The sequence below is a fragment of the Thamnophis elegans genome, chromosome 15 (genome assembly GCF_009769535.1).
Source record: "Thamnophis elegans isolate rThaEle1 chromosome 15, rThaEle1.pri, whole genome shotgun sequence".
NCBI classification, from domain to species: Eukaryota; Metazoa; Chordata; class Lepidosauria; order Squamata; family Colubridae; genus Thamnophis; species Thamnophis elegans.
In genome coordinates this window covers 3,142,243-3,167,441 of record NC_045555.1, presented here as the reverse complement: position 1 = coordinate 3,167,441, position 25,199 = coordinate 3,142,243, and the positions used below count along the sequence as shown (strand labels likewise).

The following is a 25,199-nucleotide window of genomic DNA, read 5'->3' as shown; positions in this document are numbered from 1 at the left end:
ACGAATGCTGGGCGTTTGGAAGCTTATTCCGTTGGGAGATTCTGGAGTGATTTGTTCAAGAACCTGTGTCTTAATTCATTCCCCCCCCCCCCCCGTCTGTCCACAGGGCCTGTCCTGCTCCTAGAGGACTAGAACCTTAAATCCTGGAGACAAGCTGCGTTTTAGAGAAAAAGGCACACCTTTCTGTCAAAGAATAACGGAATGACAGAGTTGGAAGGGACCTTGGAGGTCTTCTAGTCCAACCCACTGCTGAGGCTGGAAGCCCTAGACCATTTCAGTTGGACAAATAATTTGTCCAATCTCTTCCTCAAAACTTCCAGTATTGGAGCATTTGCAACTTCCGGAGGCAAATTGTTCCAGGGATTAATTTCTCCTTAGTTCGCGGTTGCTTCTCTCCTTGATTAGTTTCCATCCGTTGCTTCTTGTCCTACCCTTCAGGGGCTTTGGAGAATAGCTTGACTCCCTCTTCTTTGTGGTAGCTTCTCAAAAAATGGAACACTGCTATCATGTCTCCCCCTAGTCCTTCTTTTCATTAAACTAAAAGTAAAGATTCCCCTTGCACCTATGTGCTACTCGTTCATCTCCATTTCAAAGCCGAAGAGCCAGCGCTGTCCGAAGACGTCTCGGTGGTCATGTGGCCGGCATGACTCAATGCCAAAGGCGCATGGAACGCTGTTCCCTTCCCACCAAAATTAGTGGTTCCTATTTTTCTACTAGCATTTTTTACGTGCTTTCAAACTGCTAGGTTGGCAGAAGCTGGGACAAGGAACGGGAGCTCACTCCGTTACGCAGCACTAGGGATTCGAACTGCCAACCTTTCCAATCGACAAGCTCAGCGTCTTAGTCACTGAGCCACTGCATCCCTAAATTAGACATACTCAATTCCACCAATTGTTCTTTATATGTTTTAGCCTCCAGTCCCCTAATCCTCTTGGTTGCTCTTCTCTGCACTCTTTCCAGAGTCTTCACATCTTTTCTACATCGTGGCGACCAAAACTAAATTCAGGATTCCAAGTGTGGCCTTACCAAGGCCTTATAAAGTGGTATTAACCCTTCACTTGATCTTGATTCCATCCCTCTGTTTATGCAGCCTAGAAGTGTGTTGGCTTTTTTGGCAGCTGCTGCACACGGCTGGCTCCTATTTAAATGGTTCTCCACTAGGACTCCAAGATCCCTCTCCCAGTTACTGCTATTGAGCCAAGTACCAACCAATACTGTACCTGGGCATTTCGTTTTTCTTGCCTAAATGTAGAACCTTACTCTTTTCACCATTGAATTTCATTTTGTTAGATGGGGCCCCGTGTTCAAATCTGCAAAGTGGCCCTTTAGCAAAAAAAAAAAACCCAAATTACAAACTTTTGCAGTTACAAACTGCAAAAAGAGACTACCAAATGGGTTAAACCCATTCCGTCTTATTTACTTATTAAATCTGTTTTCCCGCCCAGTGCAGGGTTTTCGGCCTAAGCAGGGGGTCAGACTAGAAGACCTCCAAGGTCCCTTCCATCTCTGTTATTCTATTCTATATTTTGCCCATACTTTTAGAGTGCACTGCATTCAGCCGGAAGGACGGTGATTTCCAAACTTTTGGCATCCTGGCCAGACTCTCTACACACCTCCCACAAGGCCCCATTGCAGGCAGGGGAATTCTGGGAGTTGAAGTCCACCCACCATACAAATTGCCAAGGTTGGGAAACACTGCCCTAGGCAGCTGAACTCTCCAGCTGCCAAACGCCCATTTTGGTGCCACGCCAAAATCTCCGGCTCCATCTTATGCAATGTTCAAATGCGTCAAAAGTAGAGAAGGTGTGGCTGCAACTTTCGGATTGCCGGTCATCCAACAGTTTATAACCCCACGCACCGTTCCCACGCAAAAGCACATTTGGGAGTGGAGCAATGCGGAGGGAAGACACAAGCTCTCTCTTATGCCAGGGCAGAGATGGCGAAGCGGCATCGAACGCCGTGGTACGGGAATATTTCTGCCGACTGTCTACGGGAAAGGCGGCTTGGTAAAGACAGGAGCCCCATTGTTGTGCCAGAAGCCGTTATCAAAATCCATGCGTGGTTTAAATTTGCTCCTTTTCTAGAGTTTGAGATGATGAAGCTTGCTGTTCTCTCGGATGGAGTTTTTAAGGAGAGGAACCTTAAATCCTGGAGATAAGCTACGTTTTAGAAATAAAGGCACACCTCTCTGTCAAAAAAGAACAAGAGTGGGAAGGGAGCTCAGAGGTCTTCTAGTCCAACCCCCCGGCTCAAACCATGAACTGGTTTGAAATACCCAGCCCCACGGTAACTGTGAATGTTGTGTGTTTTAAAGTGTTGTTTTGTTTATTTATCCCCTTCCCTTGTTTATTGTAAGCCGCCCGGAGTCCTTCGGGAGTGGGCAGCGTACAAGACCAATAAGCTCAACTCAACTCAAACTCAACTCAATGCCAATTTGGAAAATCTCGGAATGGACTCGACACATTTCGTGTGGGTTTGTTTTTTTTTAAAGTTATGAAATAAAGTTGATAGCAGATGTCCCTATAAAATGCTTGCAGAAAAGGAAGTAGGACATGGTTAGATGCTTTCAGATATGACCGTAGATTTCCCAGGAAGAAGGTTAAAATTCAGCTCTTAGGGATATATTAAAATTCAGCTTTTAAGAGATGATCTAAACCAATGAACTGATTAACTAGATTCATATTAACATCCAATCTCCAAGGCAAAGACTTTGGAAACTTGAGTTTAGATGAGTTGTTGAGGATTGCCTGTGTTGGACAAAAGAGCTGGTAGGTTGTGTTAATTGTCACATTTCTGTGGCTGTAGCCGAGCCTAGAAGTGATCGACCCCAAGGACTCTGAGACTGGCTTAGTAAAATAGTTGGGAAGGAAGCGAACGCAACAATGCAAGGATTCCCCCACCCCAAGGACTTTGCGTTCCAGTTGCGAATCTGATAAACAGGCAAACACAAACCTCCGCTGGGTAAAAATCTCCTTTTTCTCATGCAATTTTGAGGTCTCTTTGGAGAAGCTGGCCAGCCTAGAGCTGTGAATGTTTTGCAATCAAACACAGCTTTTGTTATCAGAAAAGTTTTCTTATCGCTTCGAAAAAAGTTTCATTTAGCACATTTTTTTTAATTAAAAAAGGGGCAGTTCTTGATTTTAAAAAATAACTGCATTCTTATGCATTCTTGTTCTTTCTTTCCTTCCTTCCTTCCTTCCTTCCTTTCCTTCCTTCCTTCCTTCCTTCCTTCCTTCCTTCCTTCCTTTTTGCAAGTAAGTTTAGCCTGGGGTGAATCTGGGTATTTAAGAATGCAAGCGAAAGGTAAGAGGAAAGGTATTTCATGCCTAATCCTTCGGATTTGTTGAAAATCTTTCTGCGCGTGGAGAAAGAAATTAGGCTGGGTTTTTCTTCTGAAACAGAGATGAAAAGTGACGTTTCTTTGCAGGCTGCAAACTGGGGAACTCTATGCTACAAGATGGTCACCCAATCGGTTTTAAAAGAATATTAGAAAATTAACAGAGAACTTGCAGTGGCAATTAGAGAGATCTATTATTTCTACAGTAGCAAATTGTCTGTCTGCCTACCCATTATCTATCTATCTATCTATCTATCTATCTATCTATCTATCTATCTATCTATCTATCTATCTATCTATCTATCTATCTATACCTACCTACCTACCTACCTACCTACCTACCTACCTACCTACCTACCTCTCACATACATAAGAATTCTACTAAACTAAACCTATGATTTCTAGGGCAGGAATTAAAGAATATTTATACAGCAGCAAATTGTCTGTCCATCCATCTATCCATTTTCTCTATCATCTATCTATCTATCTATCTATCTATCTATCTATCTCTCTCTCTCTCTCTCTCTCTCTCTCTCTCTCTATCTATCTATCTATCTATCTATCTATCTATCTATCTATCAGCTATCTATCTATCTAGAATTCTACTAAACTAAACCCATGATTTCTAGGGCCGGAATTAAATAATTTTTCACTGTTACAGTATAGTTCTCTCGATATTATATTAACAATTAACTAAATGCGATGTTGCAATTTAGAATCACTTTGGTTAGGTTAACACTTACAAAATATTAGGCAAATATTTTCCCCGGCTGTTTTATCAGTAAAAAGTAGGAGATAAAAGTGTTTAAAAATAAATCAATAGCCAACCCTGTGTGCTCTCTTCAAGCCAAGACTTCCAATCTGGACATAAATTTGTTTTTTGTGTTTCTAAGAATGCCAGAAGGTCTTGGCAATGAACCCAGGCTAAATCCTAAGCCATCTCTCTCTACCACCTTACATAACCTCCAAAAGGTGATTATAAAACCCTATTTTAAAGCTGCACAGAAGACAGGCAGGCTACACCACCAGGAATACGGCAAAGGAAGAAATTAACAATCACCCAACCATTTCTTAAACACAAAAGGAAACATAGAACTTTGAACTTGGGTTTTAACTTGTCATATGATGTTCTCTATATACTTCCAAGCAGGAAAATCTGAAAGGAAGGAAAGAAGGAAGGAAGGAAAAATGGAGAGAAGGAAGGAAAAATGGAGGGAAGGGAGGTAATGGAAGAGGGAGAGAGGGAGGGAGGGAGGGAGGAAGGAAGGAAGGAAGGAAAATGGAGAGAAGGGAGGTCATGGAAGAGGGGGAGAGGAAAGAAGAAAGGAAGGAAGGAGGAGGAAGGAAGGGAAGGAGGGAGGGAGGAGAGAAAGAAGGAAGGAAGGAAAAGTGGAGAGAAGGGAGGTCATGGAAGAGGGAGGGAAGGAAAAAAGAAGAAGGAAGGAAGGAAAAATGGAGAGAAGGGGGGTCATGGAAGAGGGGGAGAGGAAGGAAGAAAGGAAGGGAGGAGGAGGAAGGAAGGAAAGGAGGGAGGGAGGAGGGAAAGAAGGAAGGAAAGAAAAGTGGAGAGAAGTGATGTCATGGAAGAGTGAGGGAAGGAGGAAGGAAGAAGGAAAAATGGAGAGAAGGGAGGTCATGGAAGAGGGGGAGAGGAAAGAAGAAAGGAAGGAAGGAGGAGGAAGGGAGGGAAGGAGGGAGGGAGGAGGAAAATGAGGGAGGAAAAGTGGAAAGAAGGGAAGTCATGGAAGAGGGAAGGAAGGAGAAAGGAAGAAGGAAGGAAGGAAAAATGGAGAGAAGGGGGGTCATGGAAGAGGGGGAGAGGAAGAAAGAAAAAGAAAGAAAGGGAGGAAGGAAACAAGGAAGGAAGAAAAAGTGGAGAGAAGGAAGCTAATGGAAGAGTGGGGGAGGAAGAAATAAGGAAGGAAGGAAAAATGTAGAGAAGGGAGGTCATGAAAGAGGAGGGGAAGGAAGAAAGAAGGAGGGGGAAGGAAGGGAGGGACGAAGAAAGAAAAAAATGGAGAATAGGAAGGTCATGGAAGTGGGGGGGGAGAAAGGAAGAAAGAAGGGGAAGGGAGGAAGGAAGGAAGGAAGGAAGGAAGGAAAGAAAAATGGAGAGAAAGGAGATGATGGAAGAGTGGGAAAGGGAGGAAGGAAGATTGGGAAATAATAAAAAGAAAGGAAAGGGGAATTAGAAACTATACCTCGGAGAACATTTACCCTGTAAGGCATTTTCGTCCTAACCTGCAGTTTACATCAAGGTGGAACCAGGAAAAAAAATGTGATTCAGCATTTTGAAAAGAGCCACCCAATTTTTCAGTAACTTTTCTCTAAGACAAGCCATAATTAATGCCTTCTGAGGATGCCTTGCCAACAACTTACAAGCTGTCAAAATCCTCTTCACTTTCTCTATTTTCTACTCACAACACACAAACTTCCCTTCCCTCCCAAGACTCACCACTTCCATGTGGCCCGGCCAAACGAAGAGTGCTGAAAAATTTTCATCCTCCTCTCCAAAGCACACGGTGAGCCCACGGGGGAAAAACAAGCCTCAAAATAAAAAGTTTGGGAGCCAAACAGCTACCGAAACACGGCAAGCTTAAGTCCGACTTCCATTTTTCGGTTTGGTTTGATTCGACCACACAATCTGCCACCCCCAAAAAATAAATAAATCAGTATCGCTGTTTTCTGGAAAAACCCAGTAAAGAATTTATCCAGGACCTCTCAAATCATAAAATAATTTTCTTTCCAAAAAAAAAAGAAGAAGAAAAGTGCTCAGTGTTAAGTCTTTTAAAAAAAAGACTTAATTTCTCCAGCTTCTAGTCGCTCGAAACGGTGGTGGTGTTTACAAACAAAGTTTTTAATCCACTTCAGGCTTTGCGTCGTTGCGTTAACAAACCACAATCCGTCCTCCGCTTCATAACAGAGTTTCCGATGAAAAGCAGAGAGTGGAGCGGAAAGCCACTGCCTGCTCAAACAGGCAGCTTGGGATACTTAAAGTGGGGAGAGAGAGAGATAAAATAATTTGGAGAAGTAAATGTGGACTTTTAAAAAACCTTGCCAGATGGATCCAAAACTGAAAGAAAAGGGTGCGAAGCCGTGGCGGGAAGTCGAATCGGCTCAGCTGCTGTGTTCCTCCTAATGCCTGCTGTTCTCGTCTCTTTCCCACTCCGAATGTTTCAGACTCGCCTTTTCGAGTCCAGAAACGCACAGTGCCTCCTTGGCCAGTGGATTAATCTCAGCGCACATTATTATATTGTACAACCCCGAGGAGGAGGAGGAGGAGGACTCACTCCCCGTCTCAGCTGTGATAAAAAAAACCGAGTGATGTAAGTCCAAAGTTGAATCAGCGGCAACATTGCCTTTAACCCTTACAAACCACGGGAAGGCCTGGCTGTCACCTGGAAGGGAGGGAAAGGTAGGTAGGTAGGTGTGTGTGTGTGTGTGTGTGTGTGTGTGTGTGTGTGTGTGTCTCCGCGAAATGTTCACAGTAGGGACTGAGTCAGTATCGTTCCTCTTACTGAGGTTGGTCATCTTCGGTTTTTCCCCTCTGTTGTTCAGCTTCTAATATCGTGTTTTCCCGAAAATAAGACAGGCTCTTATTTTCTTTTGAAACTCCCCCCCCCCCCAAAATAAGCGCTTGGCCTTATTTTCGGGGAGGTCTTATTATTTTTGAGGTGCAGGAGGCGGCAAGCGTGGTCACCTCGTGGCCACTGCTGTGTTGCGATATTTTCAGGGAGGGCTTATTTTAAGCACTTGTGCCCAAAAGCCCCATTGGGCTTATTATCCGGGGAATGTCTTATTTTGGGGGAAACAGGATAGATAGATGATAGATAGATAGATAGATAGATAGATAGATAGATAGATAGATAGATAGATGACAGACAGACAGATAGGCAGACAGATAGAACAAAAGATAGATAGATAGATAGATTCCCCCAAAATAAGACAGGGGTCTTATTGTCTTTTGATCTCTGAAATCAGCGCTTGACCTTATTTTCGGGAAGGTCTTATTATTTTTGAGGAGGCAGAGAGCATGATCACCTTGTGGCCGCTGCTGTGTTGCAATATTTTCAGGGGGGCTTATTTTCAGGGGAGGGCTTATTTTAAGCACATGTGCCCAAAAGCATGATTGGGCCTATTACTTGGGGAGGTTTTATTTTCAAGGAAAACAGGGGAGTGGCCAAAATTGTGGAAACCTTTTGAGAAAAAAGGTTTTCCCCCCCAAAAAATCTTTTTTCGTGGGTTGGATGGCTAATAACCCCACTTTTTTTTTAGTACTCTGTTTTCCCCAAAATAAGACCCCCCTGGATAATAAGCCCTATTGGGCTTTTGAGCGGGTGCACTAAAATAAGCCCTCCCCAAAAATATTTGTACGCATGTTCAATCGGTCCCCGCCATTTCCGCTGGTTGCTTGCCGCGCGAAAAACATGAGGTGAGGAGGTGAGGCTGGGGGGGGGGGAAGGGATGGGGAAACACGCCCCATGCACCCCACATGCCCTTATCTAATGGCCACTCACGCAACCCTGGCCACTGCGCCCCTTCTGTCATGCTAATGGCCGCCGCAAAGTGTGCGGCAGGCCCAGTGGCGCGCAACACAGCAACAGCCATGAGGTGACCCTGCCCGCCACCTCCTGCCCCTCAAAAATAATAAGACCTTCCCGAAAATAAGGACAGGCACTTATTTCGGGGGTCAAAAGAAAATAAGACCCTGTCTTATTTTCAGAGAAAGACGGTAGTACCATACAATTATGTTATCAACGGGAAGGTTATTTAATGAAGAATGTAATGCAGTAAGTTTTAGGAAGGATTTGCTATTAGAATAGCAGTTATAAAGAGAAAAGTGAAACAGGTAGAAAGAAACGAGATATGCAAATATTATCACCATGTCAGTTAATAACCCTTAGCATGAATTACAGCCTTACAGTGTCTTCCCATGGAGTGAACCAGGTTTTTTAGCTCTGCAGCCAAGATTCAATGATTGCTTCCATTAACTGGGTTTTAATGCTGGGCCGCTTCTGACCTATCACTTTTCATAGAATACAGATAACTGAACAAACTTTGTTGCCTTACATTCTTGATTGAATTATCTTTCCATTGATATTTATAATTTTAATGGTACTACTCCCCCCCAAAAGGGGTATTATTAGCCATCAAACCTCAAAAATACACTCCCCCCCACAAAAAAAAAATGGTTTCCACAATTTTGGTCACTATTGTAGAGGTGATTTATTTATTTATTTTTGCAACCTGCAAAAGCGCAGGAATTAGAAAACTGACTGGAACGCGGAGCGTGGGAGAGCCCAAACTAGTTCATCGGCCAATTTTATAAGAAGCAGTCCCTTCCTGCAGCTTGGATGCCCAGGAGTGCGGTTACAGATTGGGGAGTTCGGGGAAAGAAAGCGAGGGAAAGAAAAAAATCAAGTTAAACCACAATTGACTCAGAGGCGAAGAAACGAAGGACACAGATTACGCGGTTCGGCCGAGTCAACAAATATTAACCCTTGTCTGCCTCTCTCCGACGGTCAAGCCTGACCACAATCGGCCCGCTTTGCGGTCTTGCCTTCCGCTGCAAATTGTTTTGAAGGAGCAGAGAAAGATGAGAACCAGGAGGAATTTTAAATTGCCAAGAGGAACAAAGAATTGCCAAAATCTCAGGACTGCATTTGAGTGGATCTAACAACCTGCTCGATGCTGGCACTTTCCCAGGGTGGGTGGGTGGGAGAGGGAGACCCAGCAGCTACAGAAAATGATGGAGTCATGGGGGGGGGGGTGTCTGGCCCAAATAACTTTCTTGGATCGTGAGAATGTAGCTAGAATTGGGGGGGCTGAGGTTATGCTGTTGAGTTTAGCCTCAATTTGGCTTCAGAGCTCAGCTTACAGGAGAGGGATTCAGACGGTTCAGAGCGGTTCGGGCAAACCGGGTGCTAATTTTACATCCGGTTCACGGAACTGGTTGTTGCAAGGACGAGCGGGCTCCGCCTTTCCCAGGAGTCTCCACGTGGCCTGTTAATCACACCGGGTAAGTACAGGCCTGCATGTAGGGTCTGGGAGGGTGAAAAAGGGGGCTTCCGGAAGTCTGGAAACTGGCCTGTTTCTGGCTTCTGGAGGCCCTCCAGAGCCCAGGGGAGGCCGTTTTCGCCTTCCCGGAGACTCAGGGAACAGGCCTTCTGGAAGTCCGGAAACGGGCTAGTTTCTGGAGGGTCTCCAGTGCCCATGGGAGGCCTTTTTTGCCCTCCATGAGGCTTGGCAAAAGCCTCTGGAGCCTGGGGAGGGCGAAAATGCCCCCAGACCATGGTGCAGGAGGCTGAGTAGGCCATGCCCACGCAGCAACCATGCAGAGAACTGGTTGCTAACATTTTTGAATCCCAACGCTGCTCAGCTACCTAACCGTGCCAAAATAAATAGATTTCCCCAGAAGATTAGCACACAGAACTAAATTTCATCCAAGATCTGCAGAGGTTTTGCATAACTGGGCTCAACGCTGGTGAGAATAGTCCAGGGTGTGGAAGTACGGTAGCATTTGTTGTATTTAAGTTGCCAGGAGGAATTTGTGGCATCAAGGGGCTAGTCCATCTGTGGAAAATTTAAGGGATGGAAAGAAAGGCAATTTAAGCCTTGAGCGGAAAGGAAGTTGAGCAGACGCAAAGTTATTTTTATTTACTTTTTCAACGTGCCCGGGTGAGTTGAAACCATTTTCACGGTCTCTGGATTCTCTGGCTTACAAAACAAAGGAAGTTCCCGATTCAAATTTCATCCATGCAACCAATAGGCGACTTTGGGTCAAAGCCATCAACTCAACAAGTATAATTCAAAGTATAATATCGTCTATGCAGAAGGCGCCTGTTCACTGTGAAAACAGACCTGTCCAAAATGATATTGTTCTGATCGAGGCTTCCCGAGAGCATGAAGCAAACTCCTGGTCCTGACAAAAAACCCTTTTATTAATTTACTGTGAATTCTGCTCATTCACGTCCATCAAAGTCTTTCGACGGAGGTCACAGACCTTATCCATCTTGGAGAGCTGCCAGGCTGATATCTACAGAACTTGGCAAGGAGCCTTGGAGAGTCACAAACAAATTAAGCGAATTAATTGTCTCCTGCAAGCTCCACTCCCCTTTTGCTCCTCTTTTATTTCCTCTGGGAGGGGCCATTCACTGTCCACCTGTGGCCTTACTCCCAAGTCGACCCTTGTTCCTTAGCTGTTCCCTTCGTCTGGCAATTCTGCGCATGCGCCCACTGGGAACAGGCTCCAGCTGTTCATCTGCCTCACTGATGTCTGAAGGCAGCTGATAACTGTCATATGGCTCTGGCCCCCTCTCTGCCTCCAACACAAAGCCCTCATCCGAGCCTTCCCCAGACTCCAGGGCTGGACCATGTTCCTCCCCAACCTCCTCACTGTCCGAATCTGCTGCCCACTCTGCTGGCCACTGGCAGGCCCCAACCAATATAAAAGATACAGGAGAATTTACTTCATTACTTAACCAGATAACCCCACTGAATGCAGAGTTCCTTATTCCTTGTTCTATTCTATTCTATTCTATTCAGATCACTATGTATATGCAACCCTCATGAAATTTGTAACTCAAAAGGTTAAGGCTTATACACCACCAAGGTCAGACCAACTGGATTCACACAACGTGCCAAAATCTTGAATAGTTTCATTCTTGGCTTCTTTGCAATCTGGACAATTGCAGCCACTGTCTGGGTGCAAAAGGAATTAATTTAATCATCCGATCAGCTGGCCAGGCAGACCTACTGGCCAAAATAGAGAGAACACCCATGGCTACTCAAGACTGAGTTAAGACATGCGTGTTGTTTAAAGGTTCAAAGACTTCCACCTTGCCTAACACACGTTAAAAAAATAAAAACGGGCATTCACACCAACGGCGCTGGCCAGGCTCTCTTAATGAGAAACTGTAAGCTGAAAATACTGTGCCATTTTGTTCCCCAACTGTTTCCCCATTTCAGACAAAGTGAGCAGCTGGCACAGCTAAAGGAGAAGTGACGCTTTTCAACTTATAATCAAGGGTACATCCCTTAACGTTTGGAGACTCATTTCCGTCCCCCCCCCCCCAAAAAAAAATAAGCTGTAATATTAAAGTCACTCGGCAGCAGAAGAAAACTGAATGGAAGAATCATACAAATCTCCAAGCACAATGCAGACCAATCCCCCATCTCTACGTCATATAGGAAAATCGATTAAATGACCATTCAAGTCGTCCATTCACTCCATAAAGGTAAAGGTTCCCCTCGCACATATGTGCTAGTCGTTCCCGACTCTAGGGGGCGGTGCTCATCTGTTTCAAAGCTGAAGAGCCAGTGCTGCCCAAAGACGTCTCCGTGGTCATGTGGCCGGCAGGATTCAACTCCCGAAGGCGCATCAAATGGTGTTCCCTTCCCACCAAAGGTGGTCCCTATTTTTCTACTTGCATTTTTTACGTGCTTTCGAACTGCTAGGTTGGCAGAAGCTGGGACAAGTCACGGGAGCTCCCTCCGCTACGCGGCGCTAGGGATTCGAACTGCCCAACTGCCGACATTTCTGATTAACAAGTTCAGCATCTTAGCCACTGAGCCACCGGGTTTCCCTTTTGGGAGAGGATTTTGGTCAGAGCCTGTCTACCCCTGAGGCCCTTTCTGTGGAGGAGGTCACGTTCACGAGGTCAAGTTCTCCAAAACTTGTTCCAAAACATGGAACTCAAGTTAAGTCTTCTGTAGGAAACAGGAGACAAACATCTACCTGGGGAAACCACACCTTGATAATCGGCCATCACCTTCTCTTCCATTTGAAAACAAATTGTATCACAGCTGTCCTTTTATGGACACGATCAAAGACATATAAATCCACCTTGGCTAAGCACGTAAGCGTCGTAAGCATGAATCACAGCTTTTACGAGAGAAAACAAGGAAACAGTTTCAAGAGATGCTGTGTTTAACCAAGCAAAGTACAATCAAATTCAATCATCCAGATTAAGGCGTCTGGAATTCTCCACAACAGTTCCTTAATTTAATCGGGTGTCGTTCCTGGAAAAGATTTTTAAAAAAAAGGTTTCCACTTACATGATGGTTTGGGGATTCTGCAACATGCAAGCTTTTGGTCCAAAGGTGGTGACGGGGCATGGTCCGTGTAAGGAACGTGTCCTCCTAGGAAGAGAAACGGCAGGATTTAGTTCCTAGCATCTCAAGAAGGTGCAAAGCTGTCTTCAAGGACTTTAAGGACATCCATTTACAATAGATCTCCCCCCCCCCCCATCCTAAAAACACCAGCAACAGAGTCAACATCTTCATGAAATTTCAATAAGCTACTGAAAAAAATGTAGTTTGGTCCACGGGTCTCCAACTTTGGCAACTTTTAAGACTTCTGGACTTCAACTCCCAGAATTCCTCAGGAAAGGAGCTCTGGGAGTTGAAGTCCACGAGTCTTAAAGTTGCCAAGGTTGGAGAACCTTGACCTGGTCTACAGAATGGGTTCCCATCACGCCGAAGCAATGTAGTGAGTTTGAGTTTGATTTAAGGAGGTGCGGGAGAATCCAACTACTGGAAACAATAGTTTACAGCAGGGGTCCTCAAACTACGGCCTGCCAAAGCCATTAACCCAGCCCACGCAGGACCACGGGGCTGCTCTGCCCACATTGCCCCGCCTACCTGCTGGGCCCCCATCTACCTTGTGGAGGCCGACGGCCCAAAAATGGGACACGTGTTGGCCTCAGCTTCCAAAGAGGGAGGGAAGGGGGAGACTGACAGACAGACACACACAAACATAAGTCCTTTATACATAACCCAAGACAGCCACATCTCTTCAGTAACCTGCTTTTCAGCCCCAGGAGCAATACAAATTAAAAGTTTGGACTGGTAAATTGGCCACGTCCACCCAGTCACATGACCACATAGCCACACCCACCCAGCCAGTCAAGGGAACCCCGCCCCCAACAGTCTGAGGGACCGTGAATTGGCCCCCCTGTTTAAAAAGTTTGAAGACCCCTGGTTTACAGCTTAATTCAGTATTTCTCAATCTTGGCCATTTTCAAACGGGCAGACTTCAACTCCCAGGATTCCCCAGGCAGCTGGGGAATCCTGGGAGTTGAAGTCCACCCATCTGTAAAACGCCAGGGCCGAGAAACATTGGTTTAAGATATCAGGAGGCGCGTCGAACCGCCGAACTTTCTGATCGACAAGCTCAGCATCTTAGCCACTGAACCACTGCGTCCCTTAAATGGTCAATAAAAATACGGCAAGCGAGGCCATTTCCTACAAGGTTGTAACATCCGGTGCCCCCATCCGCATGTTCCTGCTGGGGGTTGAAATAGAAGTTTCCCGTTAGAGACGTTGCAATCTCTCAGTCTTTCTTCATTTCTGCTTGCAGGTATTCTGCCACAAGGATTTCCCTCCACTAATTAGACATATTTTTTTTTTTGGGGGGGGGGGGGAAGCTAGTTGGTCCCGATTAGATCTGGGTGCAACCTTCCGTGACTTCAAAAGGAGGGGTTTTTTTAGAACAGGTTATGCTGGCGCAACGAAAGTAGTGTATTTTTACGATATTCGGAGCGGGGAAAACGAGAGGTGAGACTTCCTTTGTTCCAACCGCTTTGGAGAAAAAATAAAACCCGTGGATTCCCAATTGTTCAAGACCTCCTTGAATAGTCCTGCCTGGGGTTGTTTAGACGTCGCAAGAACAATTGTGCTCTGCATACAGAGATCTCCAGAGGTTGCTATTATACTGTTCTGGGGTAGATCCCAATTTTGGCACAGGCATCACCTTTGATCTTTGAGTGAGTACTGGGGACCAGGAGCCAAACAGCCAGGGACCTTTCGATTTTTGAAAATCAATGTTTGGAAATGTTGTTAAGGAAAGAACCACGGCTAATGGGATTTAAAACGTGGGGTTAACTGTGTGGCTCCCCAGGGATTCAGGGCCTTTTCGGAAGATCTGGGGAGGTGGGGGGGGGTTGGTCCCACCCAGGAAGCATCCTTTCGCGTTACTTCAGGGCATTAAAGCAGATTAACCGGCGCAAAAGGTATCTGTGACTCAAGACAGGCCTTACAAAACCTGACCGTTTCCAATAATCCTCACGGGGTGATTAGCAATCTAAAAGGAACCAAGTGACTGCCAAGTCTTGTGGTCAGTCACCTGGAGGTGATATGTCTTCGCCCCAGGGGACTAGGAAAGCATAGCTGTCCCTCACCTTTTCACCTGTCACCTGTGGCAATGATAAAGAACTCTGTCAGCTGTACCGCTGACTGCTAGTTTGTTTCCGGGTCCCCCTGAAGGTGCTGGTTATGGCTTTTTAAAGCCCTACATGACATGGGGCCAGTGTCGGGGGTTCCAAATAGCACCCAGAATTAAATCAGAGTCCGGGAAAAAGCACTCCTCAAAGTTCCAGTTTATGAAGAGAGCCATGTTGGCACATCTGGGAAAACCTGAATCTGAAAGCTTCCTGGTTTTCCCCACCCCGTTGAAAGTTCAAGATCTTGTCCCACACACCCACAAGTCCATTCCCATGGTCCAATCTCCCACTGCCACGCTGGCAGCTTCCACCTGACCCGTTCCGGTCAAGTGAAGAGGTGCAAAGACAAAGGATGACCTTGGTTTTCTAGAAAGAATGTTGTTATGGCTGCATATCATCTACCGGTAACTCTCATTTTCCCACCATAGAAAATGCATAGTCGAATAACAGAAAATGTGGTAGGGCAAAGATGGCAAAAGAAAAGATGGCTGCAGGCCTGACAGCCAGGGTATTTGGGGGACTGCCTCTCCCCAGTTACACCAACCCAATCCCACCAGATCTGGCAGAGGAGGCATGTTACGGGTCCCATCGACTAGGGTAGTGGCCCCTAACGTTTTGGGCACCAGGGATCGGTTCTGTGAAGGGAGGTTTTTCCATGGACTGAAGTGTGTGTGTGTTTTGGGTACTGCCTGCACCCCACTGATGAGGCTTCGTTTGTTTGTGTGGCTGGTTGCAGCCTGGTATTCTGACCCAGCTCCCCAAACACGACAAACCGTCTGAAATGAACTCAAAAGATTCCTATAATTAGGAGCACCGGCAGTCCCGACAAAATGTTTCACCGCAGGCCAACAAGACCATCCGTCTGTCTGATGAATAGTTGTCCGCCACATCTATTCATCTTTGACCCCCTGCCTTTGATCCCCAGAGCTACGGTGGGGCTTCGCTAGCAGCGGTGGCTCTTCCGTCCCAAGGAGCGGCCCATAGATTTCCACTACTCTCCTCTCCTCTACCACATCTATGCATCTCTGCCCCCCTGCCTTTGATCCCCAGAGCTACGGTGGGGCTTCGCTAGCAGCGGTGGCTCTTCCGTCCCAAGGACCGGCCCATAGATTTCCATTGTTCTCCTCTCCTCTCTGCTTTCTCCGCAGCCACACATCAGGCACTGGACTCAGCTGTTCCTCTTCTTCTTCATCAGTAACCCTTTTAGCCCTTAAAAAATGCTTTTGACAACTGGTCTGGGACCTGGAGCCTGCTAATGATGGTTAGTCCTCGACCTACAACGGTTCATTTAGTGACTGTTTGAAGTTACGACAGTATGGGGGAAAAAGTGACAGGGCCATTTTGACACGATTGCTGCAGCACCCTTAGAGCCACGTGATCAAAATCCAGCGGCTTGCCAACTGATGCATTTTTACGATGTCTGCGACCTCTTTCACCAGTCAATAGGGAAGTCGGATTCACTCAACCGCCATGCGACCGCCTTTAATGGCTGCAGAGATTCGCTTAACGACGAATGCGGCAAGACAGTAAAAATGGGGCAAAACTTTCTTAACGAATGTCAGCAGAACTGTTGAACTCCTTCACGGTCCTAAGTCGAGAACTACCTGGATGCTCTCTTGAATGGGATTTTTTTTTTCTTATTTTTCTTTTTGGACATTTTAAAAATCTTTTACATTTATTTTGGTTGCTATCTGTTTTTTATCCGTTCGGATTGTTCTATTGCAGTGTTTCTCAAGCTTGGCAACTTGAAGATATCCGGACTTCAACTCCCAGAATTCCCCAGCCAGCATTCGCTGGCTGGGGAATTCTGGGAGTTGAAGTCCGGACATCTTCAAGTTGCCAAGCTTGAGAAACACTGTTCTATTGTGTACACTTCCCCGTGAGAGATAGGCAGCTATAGAAATGTGGGAGGGGGGAATCAATAAAAATAAATCATTAAAGGGGTGTCCAGGCACACTGGGAATAAAGGTAAACCTATGTTGGTTTTTTAGAAGTTTTGCTCTGCAGAACCTGGCATTTTAAGCAGGGAGAGCTTTTCAGGCAGGTGGGCTTATCAAATCTTCTCCCAACTCATGCCAGCACTTTCTCTGCTCTTGGATTTCTCTTCATCCCACCCGAACGTGCCGTGTATTTGCGGCCAAGGTCAGAGTCGGACAACAGATGTCTTGTTTTTTTTCTCTCGCACCTTTGAAGTCAACAACACTGCCTCCTTTATTGTGTCTCAGCAAATAAGGTTTACATTCCCGTGGCTTGAGAGCCCAAAGCTCGGATTTATACGCTGCTTTCCGGGCTGAGGATCAAAGCAAAAAATAATAATAATAATAATTTTAAAAAATCAATATTTTGAATTGCTCTGTTCGAAGTCAATATTGCAAGGAGATGGATTAGATTATCTTCAAGGTTCCTCCTAAAACCGCTTTGTTCGTATGTTCCTTTCATTTTGTGAAGGGAATTCCTTTCTCTGTTGTCAGCCTGGTAAAACAGGATCTATTATTTTACTTTATGTATTCTGTTCTGTTGCTTCTGCTCTATTATTCCAATTCTAATTCTAATTCTTATTCTATTCTCTATTCTATTCTATTCCATTTCATTCTCTATTCTATTCTGTATTCTATTCTACTTATTCCATTCTCTCCTCTTCCCTTCCCTTCTGTATTCTATTCTATTCTCCATTCCATTCCATTCCATTCCTTCTCTCTTCTCTTCCCTTCCATTCTCTATTCAATTCCATTCTCTCTTTTCTTCTCTATTCTATACTCTATTCCATTCCATTCCTTCTCTATTCTCTTCCCTTCTCTATTCTATTCTCTCTTCTCTTCCCTTCCATTCTCTATTCAATTCCATTCTCTTTTCTTCTCTTCTCTCTTCTCTATTCCATTCCTTCTCTCTTCTCTTCCCTTCCCTTCTCTATTCTATTCTCTCTTCTCTTCCCTTCCCTTCTCTATTCAATTCCATTCTCTTTTCTTCTCTATTCTATTCTCTATTCCATTCCATTCCATTCCTTCTCTATTCTCTTCCCTTCTCTATTCTATTCTCTCTTCTCTTCCCTTCCCTTCCCTTCTCTATTCAATTCCATTCTCTTTTCTTCTCTATTCTATTCTCTATTCCATTCCATTCCATTCCTTCTCTATTCTCTTCCCTTCCATTCTCTATTCAATTCCATTCTCTCTTTTCTTCCCTTCTCTTCCCTATTCTATTCTTATCCTGCCTTTATTATTTTTACAGAAAACTCAAGGTGGGGAACATCCCCCACACACCTTCTTCCTTCTATTTTTCCACAACAACCTTGGGAGGTGAGCTGGGCTGAGAGAGTGTGATTGGCCCAAAGTCACCCAGCTGATTTTCATGGCTAAGGAGAGACTAGAACTCACAGCCACCAGGTTTCTAACCTGGTGCCTTACCCACTAGGCTGTGTAGTTAGCTTCACAGTCTTTTTTTTTTAAGAGCAATCCCCCCCCCCCGCTACTGAGTAATTCTGCCCAGATTATTTCGAAGGCTGCTTTAAAAACGGTTTTGTGGCTGCAGCAAAAAGCTTTGATGCTGAGATTCCATAGGTAAAGGTAAAAGTTCCCCTCGCACAGATGTGCTAGTCATTCCCGACTCTAGGGGGCGCTGCTCATCTCCGTTTCAAAGCCGAAGAGCCAGCGCTGTCCAAAGACGTCTCCGTGGTCATGTGGCCGCCATAACTCAACTCCTGAAGCCGCATGGAACGCTGTTCTCTTCCCAACAAAATTAGTGGTTCCTATTTCTCTACTTGCATTTTTTAACGTGCTTTCAAACTGCTGGGTTGGCAGAAGCTGGGACAAGTCACGGGAGCTCACTCTGTTATGCAGCACTAGGGATTAAAACCGCTGAACTGCCGACCTTTCCGATCGACAAGCTCAGCATCTTAGCCGTTGAGCCACCGTGTCCCTTTGAGATTCCATAACCCAGATTAATTTCCCCTCTTCTGCAGCTTCCTCAGACCAGGTCAGAGGCTCACAGATAAGGTCTGCTATCATATATATATAGGATGAAGATCTTCTTTAAGCAGCGAAAGAGAACCACATCACGACGATTCCAATCACTTCCTGGGTATTTTCCCCTTTTGTAACACGACGATGATGTTAAGAGTGAATGGCTCCACCTATCTACATCAGCCTCTCTATTTTTATCAGGTCTTTCATGAATTCTTAGCTCAGACCTCCCCACCTTACTCAATGTTTGTAAAGTGACCAAGAAACAAAACCAAGAGGAAATAAATACTGAAAACGGGACTTTTTTCTTGCACGGAAAAAAAAAAACGGGATGCAACGAATGATTTAAAAGTTTGGGGAAGAGCTGTGTATCTTTGTTGTTGTTAGTTGCAAAGTCGTGTTCAAGCCATCGCGACCCCATGGACCACGTTCCTCCAGGCCTTCCTGTCCTCTACCATCCTCTGGAGTCCATTTAAGCTCACGCTGACTGCTTTGGTGACTCCATCCAGCCCCCTCCTTCTCTGTTGTCCCCTTCTTCTTTTGCCCTCCATTGTTGCCAGCATGAGGCTCTTCTCCAGGGAGTCCTTCTTCCTTCTCATCAGGTGGCCAAAGTCTTTGAGTTTCTTCTTCAAGATCTGGCCTTCTAAAGAGCAGTCGGGGTTGATCTCCTCTAGGACTAACCGGTTGGATGGCCTTGCAGTCCAAGGGACTCAATGCAGGAGTCTTCTTCTCCAGCACCAGAGTTCAAAGGCCTCCATTCTTTGGTGCTCAGCCTTCCTTATGGTCCAACTTTCACAGCCATCCATTGCAAGCGGAAAAACCATCACCTTGACTAGACACACTTTTGTTGACAGGGTGACGTCTCTGCTTTTTAGAAGGCTGTCTAGATTTTCCATCGCTTCCCTCCCCAGGAGCAAGCCTCTTTTAATTTCTTGGCTGCAGTCCCCATCTGCGGTGATCTTGGAGCCCAGGAAAATCTGTCCCTACCTCCATTTCTTCCCCATCTATTTGCCAGGAATTGAGAGGGCCGGATGCCCTGATCTTAGTTTTCCTAATGTTGATTTTCAAGCCAGCTTTTGCACTCTCCTCCTTCCCCCACATCAAGAGGATCATTAGATTCCTTTTCCCTTCAACCCCGAGAACCACTGGAGAGCCTCATGGAGCTGTATATTAAAACATGCTTTAAGCAAAGGGACATTGGTTTCTTCCTCCCCCTCCGATGGATGGATTTCACGCCGTGCTGATGCTTCATCCTGGCCTGTTGTGCGAACCTCACTGTTGGTTTACAAACCGAGATTTACAGTTCAAGTTGTCCGAAATCTGACGGCTTCGACGCAAACCCAATTTAAGCCACTGAAGGCTGAGCAGAACGTGTGAACTTATTTGCAGAGATGGGACAGCCGTTTGTCCGGAATAGTATAGGCTCTTCTGTTCGGACAGGGGGTTGGACTAGAAGACCTCTAAGGTCCCTTCCGGTTCTGTTATACTGCTACTGTATACAAAGAATATGGCAATGGTTGTGGCCATATTCCAGCAGCCGAATCAGAGAAGGGGGGGTGGGAGTCAGGGTCAGCCTCAAGTCAATCTGAGAGCTCCAGAGGGGAAGAGGGAATGGAGCTGTCGGAGAGAGAGAGACAGAGGTGGAGCCTGGGCTGTCCGTCAGCCCTCCGAGGGAGGGTCAACAGCCCCTAGGTCTGGAGGTGGCTGATGAGGAAGAGGAGGGACAGCTGGGTCCAGTGCCTGATGCATGGATGCGCAGAAGGCAGAGGAGAGGAAAACAGTGGAAATCTATGGGCTGGTCCTTGGGACGGAAGAGCCACTGATGCTAGCAAAGCCCCACCCTAGCTCTGGGGATCAAAGGCAGGGGGGCAGAGATGCATAGATGTGGTAGAGGAGAGGAGAGTAGTGGAAATCTATGGGCCGGTCCTTGGGACGGAAGAGCCACCGCTGCTAGCGAAGCCCCACCGTAGCTCTGGGGATCAAAGGCAGGGGGCGGAGATGAATAGATGTGGCAGACAACGATTCATCTCCTTGCCAGACTGACTTCTTAGCCTGCGGTGAGAGAGAAACCTTTTTGCTGGGGCTGCCGGCACTCCTAACAAAGACATCGTAGCTCCAACTACAGAGGGTTTGTTGTGTTTCGGGAGCTGGGTGAGAACAGCAACCCTGAGAATGTATGCAGTAGTTCTTTGGAACCTCATGGAGGTTAATGCAGAATCTGGGCAGAGAAAAGAGTTTTGTGGGGTTGTTTTTTTTTCAAATATTCAGCAGTTTTTTCCCTTGCAATAGAGAAAATGGAGACGCGGAAGGGCTGGGAAGATGGTTTATCCTTGATGGATTTAGCCATAAAGCCCTTTGCTTATTCCTGAGTGCAACAGTGAGCTGCACAATCAAATTCCTGGGAGATTTGCACAGCCAGGGGATTCTCAACACATCTAATCTCTGTGAAGACACATTGGAAACAAATTACTTGAGAGACAGAGACACGTGACACGTGGAGACAGAGAGAGAGAGAGAAGGAGGAAGGGAAGGACAGCAAGAGAGGGAGACACATACACAGAGAGAGAGACAGAGACAGAGACAGACAGACAGAGAGGCAGAGAGAGATACACACAGACAGACAGACAGAGAGGCAGAGAGACACAGAGAGAGAGAGAGAGAGACAGAGACAGAGAGAGACACAGACACACACACACAGACAGAGAGAGACAGAGAGGCAGAGAGAGGGAGGCGGGAGGGCAGGAGACACACACAGACAGACAGACAGAGAGGCAGAGAGAGACACACACATGCACAGAGACAGAGAGAGAGAGAGATGCAGAGGGAGAGGGGGTGAGAAGGCAGGAGACACACACACACACAGACAGAGACAGAGAAAGGGAGGGAAGGAGGGAGAGAGACACAGAGAGAGAGAGACAGACAGACAGAGACAGAAATGAAAACCTCTTCAAATGGGGAAAATATCTTTTGTAGCAAAAAAAGGGGGGAAATTAGGCAAGTCCCCCCCTCAATTCAATCTTCCCTGATTCTCTATAGAAGAATTAAGTCTTAAGTCAAATATGGTGGCCTGTTTTAGCCAAGCCAGGGAACTCAAATTAGCAGCTTCAACATAAGCCAGGACTTTCAGTAAAAGGATGGTTTAATGCCCCTGGCATGCTGATAAACTACAATTTTCTGGCATGGAACTCTGGCTAAAAATGTCACTTAACAAATTGAACGAAATATTCAGAACGGAACCAATCAATCAATTTGTGAGATAGATAGATAGATAGATAGATAGATAGATAGATAGATAGATAGATAGATAGATAGAATGATAGATAGATAGATAGATAGATAGATAGATAGATAGATAGATAGATAGATAGAATGATAGATAGATAGATAGATAGATAGATAGATAGATAGATAGATAGATAGATAGATAGATGGATGGATGGATGGATGGATGATAGATGGATAGACAGACAGACAGACAGACAGATTTGAACCTGTGAGTCTCTGGACCTTAAACTCTGAAGGCTAAAAAGCCCAGAGCAGAAGTTTCCGGAAGGAACCGTAGGATTAGAAAACCTTTTCAATGTTAAGCTAAGTGCCGTGCGGTTTAGACGGCAATCCCATAGGCGTTTATTTAGCACTGAGGCCTAAGGGACAAGATGAGACATTGACGGTGTGTTTTCAAATGACTGGATGGTACAATTAATCAGGGGACAATTATGAAGGGAGAATTGCGCTGGGCCCAATGTAATCATAAAAGATTATTCATAGGTCAGGCGATTATCTCGAGATCACCATTCAAAGCCACCCGTGCTTGCATAACCTTGGATTACGCTATCATGCGGTACCTGAATTCTTTGGTGCTGCCCAGGGCGGGAGAAGCAGATAAACTCCGAGTCTTTGTCCGTCCTCGCATGGAATTCGCGCAGCTCCGTTCCTCGTCAGCGTGACAGGTGGGGCATTGGTAGCACAGGGTGCCAGGGCTTAAATCTTCCCCAGCAGGACCAAATGCTTCTGCTTGCAGCTCCATGATGAGAAAGGAACTTGATGGGGAGAGGAAAAGAGGGGAAGGAAAGAGTTAACATTCATAATTGTCCTGTTGGGTTCAAGTCTTAGCAAATTTCAGAATTTGAGCTTCTGGGTGCATTTCGGTATTGTATTTGTATCGTCATCATTTAACGACCCCATAAAGACCCTTGCAGGAATGGAGCTGAGTGTTTACTGGCCGGATGCCTTTCTGTTGCCAGTGAGGAGTTTTGTTCAGCAGATATATTTTCAGCGTGCCCAAAGCGAGAGAAATATCTGCCTCTACCTAGGATTGAACTCACGGCCTCCTGATTGTGAGGCAAGAATTCCACCTCTAGGCCATTGCACCACTCTGCTGGGCAGCTTCTAAATAGAATAAGTCCAATACAGGGAGCCCTCGAGTTACGACCAACACTGAGCCCCACATATATGTTGTCAAGCAAGACATTTGTTAAGTGGGTTTTGCCCCGTTTTAGGACTTTCCTCGCCACGTTTCTTAAGTGAATCACTCATTCATCTTTTAATGACACCGTAATCCCTTGCGGGGTGGAATCTGGGCAACTGAATGGAGCTGAGTATTTCCTGGCCGGATGCCTTTCATGTTGCCACTGAGGAGTTTTGCTCAGCAGATATATTTTTCATTGTGCCCAGCAAGAGAAATATCTGCCTCTCCCTAGGATCGAACTCACAGCCCCCTGATTGTGAGGCGAGAGCTCCACCTCTAGGCCATGGCATCAAACCGCGATGATGGCACAGGTAGTCCTTGACTTACAACTGTTCATTTAGTGACCAAAGTTACGTCGTCGCTGGGAAAAAAGTGAGCTGTGACCATTTTTCACACAGGATGGTCAAGTGATCAAAATTCAGGAGCTTGGCAACTGACTCGCGTTTATGACGGTTTCAGTGGCCTCCTATTTGTGGCCTTCTGACAAACGTCAATGGGAAAAAACGGATTCACTTAACGATTGTGTAACTCAACAACGGCAGAGATTTACTGAGCTATAATGAGAAAAGTCATCAAAATGGGGCAAAGCTCCCTTAACGACTGTCTCGCTTAGCAGCAGAAATTGTGGTCTCAGTTGTGGTCATAAAGCCGAGGACCACCTGTGTTTCTAAGTTGTCTTTCCTAGCTAGCGACATCCTCGTTTCAAACCATCACGGCACAGCTGCGATAAATCAGTGCTTGCGTTTAAACCAGATGATTTAAAAAAAAAAAAAAACATACAGCAGAGCCAGAAGTTTTTTTTTTAAAAAAATGTCAAAATAGTGGTTGAAAGATCAGGAATTTGGAAATTCCCCTCCCTCTGTAGTGATTTTATTTTTGGAAACCACCCTCCCATCTTAAGACAGTCCTCTCCCAAAATTTCCTAATTCTTCAATGACAACAAAAACAACTGTTTTGGTGCAAGTAATGTAAGAATGATTCGCTCGATTTAGCTGGTGTACAAAATGTTACAAGGGGAGAAAAGGAAGCACGAATGCCGAAAAATCGGAAAGAAATATTTTGATTTCAAGACGCCGACGACCAAAGTTAATTTCTTGTTTCAACAGCCTCTTTAGTGCTTTCTGAGCTTGGTTGTTTACCTGCAGACAGTTGCGTTACCTTAGCAGCTAATAGCCCTGATGATGTTACCTAGTGGGGTAATGAAACGTCTGCAAGAAAACCGCCGACCCTCATTTCAATCCTGAGCTGCAGATATTCTGCTTCATCAGCGACCAGATACAAGCACCAACCTGTATTTATGGTCTACTGAAATGTTTTTCAACCATGGCTATTTTGAGATGTCTGGACTTCCACTCCCAGAATTCCTCAGTCAGCATTCACTGAAGAGTTAATAGCATCTTTGAACCTACTACGTTTTCCCTGTGGGCTTTCTATCCCACCGAAACATGGTTTAAGATTGAAAAATAAGGATTATTGGTATCATCAAGGCGTTAAGAGACCATCTCAGGACCACTTAAAACAAGCTAAGAGTTCATTCATACCTTGCACTAACATCCTACTAGCTTTCAAAAAGTTTTTCAAAAAGACAGCAGCCCCCTTCCCTCCTTTTTTTGGGAATTGATCAAAGCTGTATCGGAAGGGCTGTTTTTAATCCAAGAAAAAAGAATCGTAATAATGACTCAGTTTTTCACTAATCCCTGTTACTCTTTTTTTAAAACTGATTATTAATGAACTCTGTCACCATGGCATTCAAACATAGAGCAAGCTTAAAGTCAAAGCTAATTGTACAAGCAAAGTTTACAAACACCCTTTGAAATATGTAAATCCAAGATATGACATGTCGTGCAGGGATAAATAGCATAGACGCTAAAAAAATAACTACAATCAATGTTAAGGTCCTTACAGATTCCCGGATCTTTGTAATCTTGTAGAAAAGATCCCAAGGTGGAAATATCAACAGATCCACCCCAGTTACTTTCAACGCACTTTCCTGGGTTCAGTATTGTATAATATATAGGTACTCCTCACATTACAACTGTTCATTTTAGTGACTGTTCAAGGTTACAACAGCACTGGAAAAAGTCACTCACAACCACTGTGAAGAGCCGAGGTGGCGCAGTGGTTAGAGTGCAGTACTGCAGGCCACTTCAGCTGACTGCTAGCTGCAGTTCGGCGGTTCAAATCTCACCGGCTCAAGGTTGACTCAGCCTTCCATC

At 45.4% G+C, this 25,199-nt stretch overlaps 1 protein-coding gene across 3 annotated transcripts in view; it reads right to left on the bottom strand.

Moving 5' to 3' along the window:
• The window catches only part of NADK (NAD kinase), a 49,067-nt gene that overhangs the window by 11,654 nt on the left and 12,214 nt on the right, over positions 1-25,199 (bottom strand). For 2 of the 3 annotated variants that reach the window (XR_004256556.1, XM_032231819.1), the window contains exons 2-3: positions 22,361-22,555; positions 12,395-12,478 (exon numbers count right to left, since the gene is read on the bottom strand). Coding sequence is in view for 2 of the 3 variants with exons in the window: in XM_032231819.1 (XP_032087710.1) it covers positions 12,395-12,478; positions 22,361-22,542 (266 nt within the window). In the remaining variant the exon portion in view is untranslated. Of the gene's footprint in view, positions 1-5,792; positions 6,611-12,394; positions 12,479-22,360; positions 22,556-25,199 lie in introns of those variants that run through there. The other variant, XM_032231820.1, reaches the window with a different exon arrangement.